Here is a 10,348-nt window from a genome sequence, read left to right as displayed (position 1 = left end):
CTCATGAAATATATGTGCAAGTTGCTGAGCAGTCCACAGACATGTGTACCCTTAGCATAGTTCTCAGCAAGATTCAGCATAACACAAAGTTTGATAAGACAGGCCCTTTGTACAACAAGTGCAACTCATTTTTGTCAGCTGAGTGGACTGGAGCAATGAGAAATAAAGTGTCTTGCTCAAGGATACAACATGCTGCTGGTAATCAAACACATGATCTTATGATCATGAGCCAAATATTCTAGCCACTAAGGCATGCACCTTCTCTTAATTCATAGATACATACATATAAGAGACCCATGTGGCCAAGACCTATAGGTCCACAGCATGCTTGAATATTAAGTACAAACTGTACACATGTTGTTTGAATATGTTTCTCCAAGTCCACTGCCAAACAAATGATGTAATAACTGATGAACATATAGGAAGAAAGAAACAAGTCTGGTGCTGTACTGAACAGTTCCTTCTCAACAAAGCTGTCTTTAAGGAAGCCAAATTACATCACTGTAATCTCTTAACAAAATAGCTAGACTACAAGAAAGCGTTCAACTCTGTGCCTCATTCATGAATGATAGAATCACTACACCTTACCAAAGTACCAGCTGCTATAGTGAATGCCATTGAAAAACTGAGCACAACATGGTCTACACTGACTACTAAAGCAACACCTATTTCTTACAAACAGAATTAAGCTATCAACAGACATATTCCAACGTGATAATTTATCTGTAATGTTGTACTGGCAGTGAACCACTTGTCATCCCTGTTAACAAAATGCCAAGACTATCTGCTGGGATATGCAGAAAAGAATAAAATTAATGTCACCCATGCATATTTTGTTGGTGACCTAAAGTTCTGATAATATGGTCAACATCAAGAGACAACTAGAACTAGTTGCTTCATTCTCACGAGATACAGGAATGGAGTTTGGGCAAGATAAATGCTCATATATTGTAGTTAACTGAGGAAAGATTGTCGACCAGACAGAGAACATGTACATCAATCTCCCCTATCTCTAATGATGAAAACTACAAGTACCTTAGAATTGATGAGAATGTTGCATACGTTGGTGTTGTGACTTGTCAGAATAACAAAAGAGTACTTCTGTAGACTCTGGAAAATATGGAACTCTGAGCTGTCTGCATTTAACAATGCTTTTGCAGTGCCAATGCTAGTACCAACATTTGGTATGTTGATACAACTTGGTAAAATTAGAGAATGTTTTATATACAGAGTTGCATGAGACAAGAATGATTCGCTGATATAGATAAATTAATTGAAGCAAGAATAGTAAAAAAAACAAGAAATATGTAGGAAGAAATTAGTACAAATGAGTGTACTTGTAGAAAATCAGGTGAAGGAAAACATGAATTTAGTTATTCATTTCAGAAATTGGTTGTTATGAAAGGAGAAGATAACTCATAGATATTTTCACTGTTTAGATTAGTGGATAAAAATAACTTGGTAAATTCATGTATAGTTTACATTGTTGCAAGTTCATGATTTGTAGAAAAACATGGTCTTGGAATCCATTGGAAAATTGGTGAGGGTTTGAATGACATTAAGTAGGCATACTGTGCTGGATGTATAATGTTAGAGTACACCAATAACAGAGCACAAAAGAGCTGGCTACAAGAGGAGTCAGATGTAGTGTGCAAAAGAGAAGACTGCACTGCTGTGAGCATGTAAAGCCTATTGAGGATGTCAGTTGAATAAAGATGTGCCGTGTACCCAATGTGGATGGAATATACTGATGAGCAAAACTTAGAAAGAGTTGGGATAAAATAGTTAAGATTGATCTCAAGTTGAACTTCACTAAAAAGATGACAAAAGACTGATAATTTCTGATACACAGTGCTGGAGAAAACCTGTCTGCCTATTTAAGCATGGCAAAATGGATGTTAAATGGTGATGAAGGTTGGAATGTATATTCACATTGGATCTCTCACCATATATATATTCCTGTTGTGTCTCCAAGTATTGCCTTCACACCTCTCCATTTAACCTCATGTCTAACACTCCACATCTTTTGTATTCACTGTACCATACCACCTGTGTAAAAAAAAGTTGGCTGAACCATCTTAGTATTATAAGCTTCTGAGCAAATCAGTGAACTTGGTCCTATAATATTTATTTATTGACTGCAAACCACATCATACATAGATCAAAATTGGGCTTTTAGACCTGTGAGGCCCCTAGGTTATGCCTTAAGATGGCTCTGAAGGTTGGTGTCTAATCTGTCCCTATTCAAGCCCCTACCATCACCCTTCTTTACTACTAGCTATCACTCTCTTTCCTCATCACTTCTCTCTTACCCACTTGTGTTGCTATCCACCACTCATTGTCACTTACTATCACCTATCTTTATCGATATTCTTCAATCTTTCATTCTCTTTCTCTCACCTTATTCACTCTCTATCACTTTTGTTGACATATATCAATCTATTTTCCCCCTCTCTTTCCATTTTCATTGACATTCCACTTATGTTGTTTTTCTAATCAATTTCTTTACCGACAATAAACATTTATAGTTACCTATCACTGTCTTTCTTTTCCTGTCTTCACTCCTATCACTCTGTTATACCCATCATATTCATACTCTCTCTCTTCCTTCACATTCTCACTTCGGTTCTCTTTTCATTATCACTTTCTCTCCTAATCACCCTCTTAGTCATATCTAAATGAAAGGTGTAATGAACAGCTTCCAAGGTTCTAAGCTAAGAGTTGAAACCAAATCTACATTTTTCTACAAGTTCTCTTATTGTTCTCAGCTTTTGCACTAGGAAATTTGAGTGTCAATTGTTAATGTGTAACCTTTTGAGTCAAACTTAGATCAAGGCTGATTACAGAGAAAAAATTTTTTGTTCCATCAGATCTAATTTAGTTAGAAAAAATATAAATACAGAACCCAGAATTGGTTCTGAGTCTTTGGTTACTTAACATCTAGCTGAAGAGCATTTATTTCTCTCCTCTTATGGCTTGTCATCGTGCAGCAATACAACTTTCACTCTGTCTACTTATCATCCCAGAGAGGTAGACTCTCTTACTTTTTCCCGCTCCTTTTCTATCAGTCTTCTAGCAGTCAACAAAAGGAGAAACTAATTACCTACAGAATGGAAAATTATCATTATATAACTACGACTTGAAGAAGTTGTATCTTATATTGTAATGATGACGATATAAACATAGAGCCGTTTCAATTAACAATATTTTTTTCTTTCATTTAAATGCTACGTATAAATTGTTACACTTTGTGATGCTTATGTGCCAATGTGTGCACATTATCATTACACTTTATAACTTCTGACTCAAGAATTAAATGACTTCTTTATAAAATTCTACAATAATCATTACAGTCTGTTGACACCCAACTTAAGAATTGCCACTTTCTCTACCAGATGATGCATTCCTGTGAAGATATGACAATTGGAGATGAAAATTAAACTATCTGAACTGACTTTTGAGCTGCATATATCAGAAAAAATATCTCTATTGCATTTCCAGTTACTCTGAAGTCTTTCAACTGTTAAATCCTAGATTCATAATTTTGAATTTTCTTTCACATTGAGCACTTTTCTGAAATTTTTCCTATTATCATTTGTTTGCTTTTGACAAACTCTCTAAGGGGAAGAGTGATGTAACAAATAGCTTCCAAGATTGCAAGCCAGGATTTGAAACTGAATCTACATTTTTCTACCAGTTTTCTTTCTATATAAAGTGGTTGCCAAATGAACAGAGACAAAAAGGATAGAGAAGACTTTTTCATCTTGCTGAGGACACGACAACCTCTCTAGACCTGGTGCCATAAGATGCATCCAGACCACTCTGTAAAAAGGCTGGTGACAGAGAACATATCCAGTTGTAGAAACTATGTCAAAAATAGGATATATGAATGGAACATAGTTGCTGTTCAGCTCATTTAGGATGACAGTATCCCCCAAATAAGAACTGGTTCAGAAAGTTACTACTATACAAGCCATGTCTACATAGAAATCAATTATAAATGATGATGATGATGATGATCACTAATCATAACAGGGATATTAACATTCTTAATATCTATAAAGAGTTTTTTTCTTTTTTATTAATCTATTTAAAAACACACACCTGTTTTAAGGTTGCATTGTGTAGGAAATTGCTAAAGGCAAGACGTTTTTTTTTAAGTAAATCACCAAACACATTTTATTTGGATATATGCTATAACTGTCCTTTTGAATATTGTAGACTTAAGTTCTATGTGGTAATTAATCATCTAATGCATTAAATTATTAACTAAAATCTTTACATGTATATCGTACACTTAAATTGCGTTATTTGTAGGCCAATATTCGATTTGCTATAAATAGCAGCCAAATTCATTTCAAATCAAAGACTCCTATTTTGAAAAACTCAGGTAATATAGTCCTAAATATACTATATATGATTGAAAAAAATTAATAAACAAAATAAACGTGATAGTCACGACCGGTATGCCTACTTTCATAGGTTTATTCGATCTGGGTTGACCTTGTGATAACCAATTCTTTATTTATATATATTTTATAATGCTATATTGCATATTTGGAATAAGTCTAGAATTTTTATCGTAACATAATCGTGAATATCTTTTTAAACCATTCTTATCACGCTGTAAGCATCTCAACACTTCTCACCAATATTTTCTACTTTTTTTTGTAGCTTAAATCATTCATATAAACACAACTTTTGTATTGAAAATCATTGTTGTTGATGTTTAACCCTAAGTCAGTCTTGATCGAACAAAACAATGTTTAACTGTGTTCCAGCCATGATTATCCCGTATTATTTTGAGGTATAAGTATATCTGGGACCACATTATCAAATGTGTCCTTCTGTTCTCTAAGATTGTTAGGGTGAAATTTGAAGAACATTTAGCTACTATTTCCACCAGATCGAACGACGATATAGAGGCACCTTCGTTTTATTGCTTCAATTGTAATATTTTTAGTATAAATATTGTTTGTTAGGTTTTAGAAGTTATTCTGTTTTTTTGTTTTTTTCTTAAGATATTTTGTCCTCGCCACTTCCACGAAAGCTGCTGCTGCTACTACTGTTATGATAAAAGCTGCCGATGTTATTACTACTGTTAAAGCTGCTGCTGCTTTTGTTGTTGTTGTTGTTGCTGCTGCTGTTAGATTTCGCCGTTACTAGTTAGTCTACTGCTACAACAGTGTATATACAATGGATAATCTGGTGGGCACTCATTTCTCTTTTTCTCTTCATTATTATTATTTTGTTTGATTCTTATTTTGTTTTTAGTGGTCATTTTCTTTTTTATTGTCTGAAGAATTCAGGTTAATAATAACTATATATATAAAAAAGAGTAATTAGCTATGGGAAGTTGTGGACAGATGTTAAATGTAAATATCTTCCTAAATTGTATATTACCGGTAGATCAATAGTTATATGAATGGTATTGGTAATAACCTTTTTCTTTAATATCGTATTGTAGACTTCAGAAGACTGGGATGTTTTATGCAGTACTGCTAGTGAAAAGAAAGCCAAAAAGAGTCACAGGAGATCTGTTTCTTTGGGACATCACGACCAACTGCAGGTAGGGAAAGACTTGGCTAATTCAATTGGAATTTTTTTCTAATATAAAACTCAGTTTTGCTATCAACGGAATTTCTATCTAATCACACAACCGTCCCTGTCTGTCTCTGAAATATACCTCATCACGCTTTTCATTCATTCACCCCATCCTTCGTTTTGCTAACTTTATTTACTTTCATATTCTAATGCATTATTTCATCAGACACACACACACGCACACACACATATACAAGAAAAATATTTTTTCTATCATCGTTTTAAGTCGAATGAATTCTCTTCTGAAAATGTTTTACACTCATTGTTTGATCTATGGGTCGCTTATAGTGTGTTAGTGTTTGCATAACTACATTTAAAAGGCTTTGCCGCGATTACTATAACATAATTTTACTCGTGAACAAATTACATTCATAAGATGTTGATGTTTTAGAAGCGATAGTCACAGACTGATGTCGACTCTGGTATCATCATAGGCAAATTTATGATGAGTACCACATTCCTCTGTTCGATATCCAAATCAATGTTTTTTTTTTTTTTCATTTGTTTTCTCTCATGTTTGAACAGGTCAACAGTCAGTTTTTCCAGTTTAATATTCGATATAAATATAATGAGAATATTACTTCTTTTTAAAAATATTTCGTTGTGTCTTAAATTAGACACGTTTGTGTTATAATGAAGAAACATATCATTATCCATCTATTTGATTTAATTGGATTGTCAAACTGTCTTGAATGACATGTACTATTATTAGAAAATGTAAGGTCAAGTCACGCTAGTGAAACATACATCGCCGCGCACCTGCTCCTTTATAATATTGAAGTTTCGCACTCTGTAAGAGTGCAACACAATATACAACTATATACAATGTATTAATTAATACTTTATTGAACTCTTCATTGAAAACACACTAAAAGAAGTGCAGGCATAAGATGATTGAATTGAATTGTGAAAGTTGATAAATCATTAAACAAGTACACCTCAGCATTAGTCGAATTCGATCAATCACCACTTTATATAATATTGTCAGCCTGTTGATCTACAAGTTCTAGATTTTTCTAGATAAATTCTAACTAAATCATTCATTGACTTCACTGTAATTAAACTCTAAATATAACACTAATTAGAAGCAGCCATCTGGTTCTTGATTTTAAGATTCAGAGTTAAATGTATCATACTTAATGGGTTATATTTTAATCAGTTAACTCTCTTTCTGTGTGTGTATCTATATGTATGTCTATATATATATATGTATGTGTGTATATATATATATATATATGTATGTGTGTATATATATATATATGTATGTGTGTATATATATATATATGTATGTGTGTATATATATATATATGTATGTGTGTATATATATATATATGTATGTGTGTATATATATATATATGTATGTGTGTATATATATATATGTATGTGTGTATATATATATATGTATGTGTGTATATATATATATTGTATGTGTGTATATATATATATATATATATATGTGTGTATATATATATATATGTATGTGTGTATATATATATATATGTATGTGTATATATATATATATGTATGTGTGTATATATATATATATTATGTGTGTATATATATATATATATTATGTGTGTATATATATATATATGTATGTGTGTATATATATATATATGTATGTGTGTATATATATATATATAGTATGTGTGTATATATATATATATATGTATGTGTGTATATATATATATATGTATGTGTGTATATATATATGTATGTGTGTATATATATATATATGTGTGTATATATATATATGTATGTGTGTATATATATATATATGTATGTTGTATATATATATATATATATGTATGTGTGTATATATATATATATATATATTATATATATATATATATATTTGTGTGTGTGTGTGTGTGTATGTATATATATACATGTATGTATATCTATGTATGTATATATGTATGTATATATGTATATCTATGTATGTATATATGTATATATATATATATGTATATACATATGTTTATATGTATGTATATATATATGTGTGTGTATATATATGTATGCGTCAATGTATGTATCTGTATATATATATGTATATATAATAAACCTTAACATTTTTTGTATGGGTTGATGAACCCTCTGAATCTTCCTTTGCACCTAGTTTGTGTGACGCTTGTCAAGTTACAGTACAGAGGGCCTTAGGAGATGTTTAGACACATTCATACATTATTAGTTACTCGATATTTTAGTTGTATTTTTATCTCTCTAGAAGTATTGCATTACTTCCAGGGTAAACTGTGGCATATGCATCCCAGTTTAATGTTGCATTAATTCTTCGGTTATTTAGTTAATTTGATTGATGTAACCCTGTAAACAATGATACTAATATGTATTTGGAAATAATTCTCTAGCTTGCATCCCATAACTAGTTCTCTCTTTACCCAGTTTAAGCTTCAGTATAAAAGTATCAGAGGATTAAATTGTATTTGCTTGAGCTGTGGAACTGTGACCAGGTTATTCAGTTTGCTAGAGATAGCAATCAAATCTATCTCTGCTTCACCCTGCTGTCCTCAACTAGACAGCAGCAGAGATTATTCTAGAGGATGAGACAAAGAGTAGATACAACTATAAGTTGGACCCCCAAATTATTGGGTGTTTGTAAGTAAAAGAGACAGCTGTTAATCTCTCTTGGTGGAGGGTAGAGAAGGGTACATATGCAAACACAGGCTCTCACTTTTCATTATTATATCACAAATATGGGAAAGTAAATTTTCAGAATGTCCTGTCATATATTTTTGGCTCAGACCATCTCAGTTCAAATTCCACCTTGGCCAAATTTTCCTTTCATTTTTCCTTGGTCAATAACACAAAGTACCAGTTAAATGCTGGGGCTGTCAACATCAACAACTGTACTTGATTGGTACTTTATTTTATTATTTTTGAGAACTACAGCCTCACAACTTTCTGGCATTGTGTCTATAATAGAAATTATTATTATATCAGAAAGCATTTAAAAACCAAAGCATCTCACTGGAAAGCATGGTTGAAAAATTCATTTTGCAACTACATGGTGGAATTTTAGGCAAGTGTCTTCTACTACAGCCCCAGGCCAACCAATGTCTGATGAGTGAATTTGTTAGATAGAAACTATATAGAAGCTTATTGTGTGTATGTGTTTAGTCATGGACAACATGTGGACGACACCCGTACATTATAAAGTGGTTGACATTAGGAAGGGAAGCCAGCTGTAGAAACCAGGCCAAGTCAGATGACTGGAGCTTGGTGTAGCTCTCTGGCTTATCAGCTCCAGTCAAACCATCTAGCCCATACCAGCATGGAAAATAGACATTAAATGATGATGATGTGTGTGGGCATGTGGCTTGGAGCTATGCACTTGCTTCTGGAAACAGCCGAAGCAAAGCAAAAGTGGTTAAGTTACTGTCTTTGCAATACTTTCAACCAATGATGAAAAAGTTCAGCCATATATGTCTATGTGTGTGCATGCCTTTGTGTTTGTCTCCAACCACTTGACAACTGGTGTTGGTTTGTTAACATCCCTGTAATTTAATAGTTCAGCAAAAAGAGACTAACAGAATATGTACCAGATTGAAATAAGTACTGGAATTGATTTGTTCAACTAAACTTATCAAGGCAGTGCCCTAGAATGACTGCAGTTTAGTAACAGAATAAAACTGATGAGTAAATATGTCAGAAGTTGAGGATTAAAATGTTTGAAATGTTGAGACAAATATTTAGGAATTCACAGAAAGGATTCATTATTTTCACTGGAATTATCATCAAAATAACCTATATAAACTTAACTTGCTTTGTATTTGCTTCACTTGAGAACAAATCTTTTTAGCTTGAACATAATTATCGTGGTTTCCAACTTTTCAGATTGAGCTAATGAGGAAATCTTTACTTGGTTATTTGCCTGAGAGAATTAGCAACTACTGTTTCTCAAATCAGACTTCACAGTTTTAAAAATGGAAGGACACAGTGGATAAGATAGTTCATGGTACATTATGTCCGAAAAGGAGATAGGAGGGTCATGACTCGAACATTTTTGATTATAGGTTTGTTTAATTCAGGTTGTTCAGTCTCTAAACAACAACTTGTTTAGTTCTTAATCAACTATTTCATTTTCAGGCCCAGTTGATGCTTTAGCTTGAAGAAACTTTGAAGTTACTGTCAAAACTACTCTTACTAAAGTATAAAAAATGTATACTCAACCAAATATATTGAGTAATCCTTCAATCTAATGTAAAATTGTTTTCATTGCCTCATAAAAATAAACATTAATATATACTTATTAATGTTTGCGTTTTTTTGTCAAATTATGGAAAATAGAACCAATCTTACATTAAATTGAAGGATTACTCATTTTTTGTAGTGCATATGTTTATTATTCTTTCTCAAGAATAGTGTTGACAGTGATTTTGAAATTTTGGCTTGCTAGCCTTCATTGGACTGTGGTATATATTTGAGTTCATCTTGACATTATATAGTCTCTGCTAAGATTATTTTTTCTGGGTTAAGTGGAGCTGTCTTAAATGATAATTAGGTTGTAGGATAAGTTCTGATGGAAAGTTATTGTAGAAAGTTTCTATTGTTTAGAGTTCATTCATGTATGTAAAGCTTTGTGATTAGGTGTGTCAACTTCAGGTCTTGGGGTTGTTTTTAGGGCTCACTTTTTCACCTACTTCTTTCATGAATCCTAAAAAACAACCCTAAGACCATGTGGGTAGGAAGCAAACTTATTACACAGCCACACCTGATATAT

The 10,348-nt window shown here is 32.4% G+C and overlaps 1 protein-coding gene across 1 annotated transcript in view; it reads left to right on the top strand.

Moving 5' to 3' along the window:
- The first annotated feature begins 5,098 nt into the window (after nucleotides 1-5,098).
- Nucleotides 5,099-10,348, top strand: part of LOC115210750 (glucocorticoid-induced transcript 1 protein-like) — a 36,781-nt gene continuing 31,531 nt past the window's right edge. Inside the window, exons 1-2 of the mRNA XM_029779463.2 lie at nucleotides 5,099-5,208; nucleotides 5,468-5,569. Of these exons, the coding sequence (XP_029635323.1) occupies nucleotides 5,197-5,208; nucleotides 5,468-5,569 (114 nt within the window). The 5' untranslated portion in view covers nucleotides 5,099-5,196. The remainder of the gene's footprint in view (nucleotides 5,209-5,467; nucleotides 5,570-10,348) is intronic.

This window comes from Octopus sinensis, linkage group LG4 (genome assembly GCF_006345805.1).
Source record: "Octopus sinensis linkage group LG4, ASM634580v1, whole genome shotgun sequence".
NCBI lineage: Eukaryota > Metazoa > Mollusca > Cephalopoda > Octopoda > Octopodidae > Octopus > Octopus sinensis.
The sequence above is the reverse complement of the archived record's forward strand: the minus strand, read 5'-3'. Positions and strand labels throughout refer to the sequence as shown.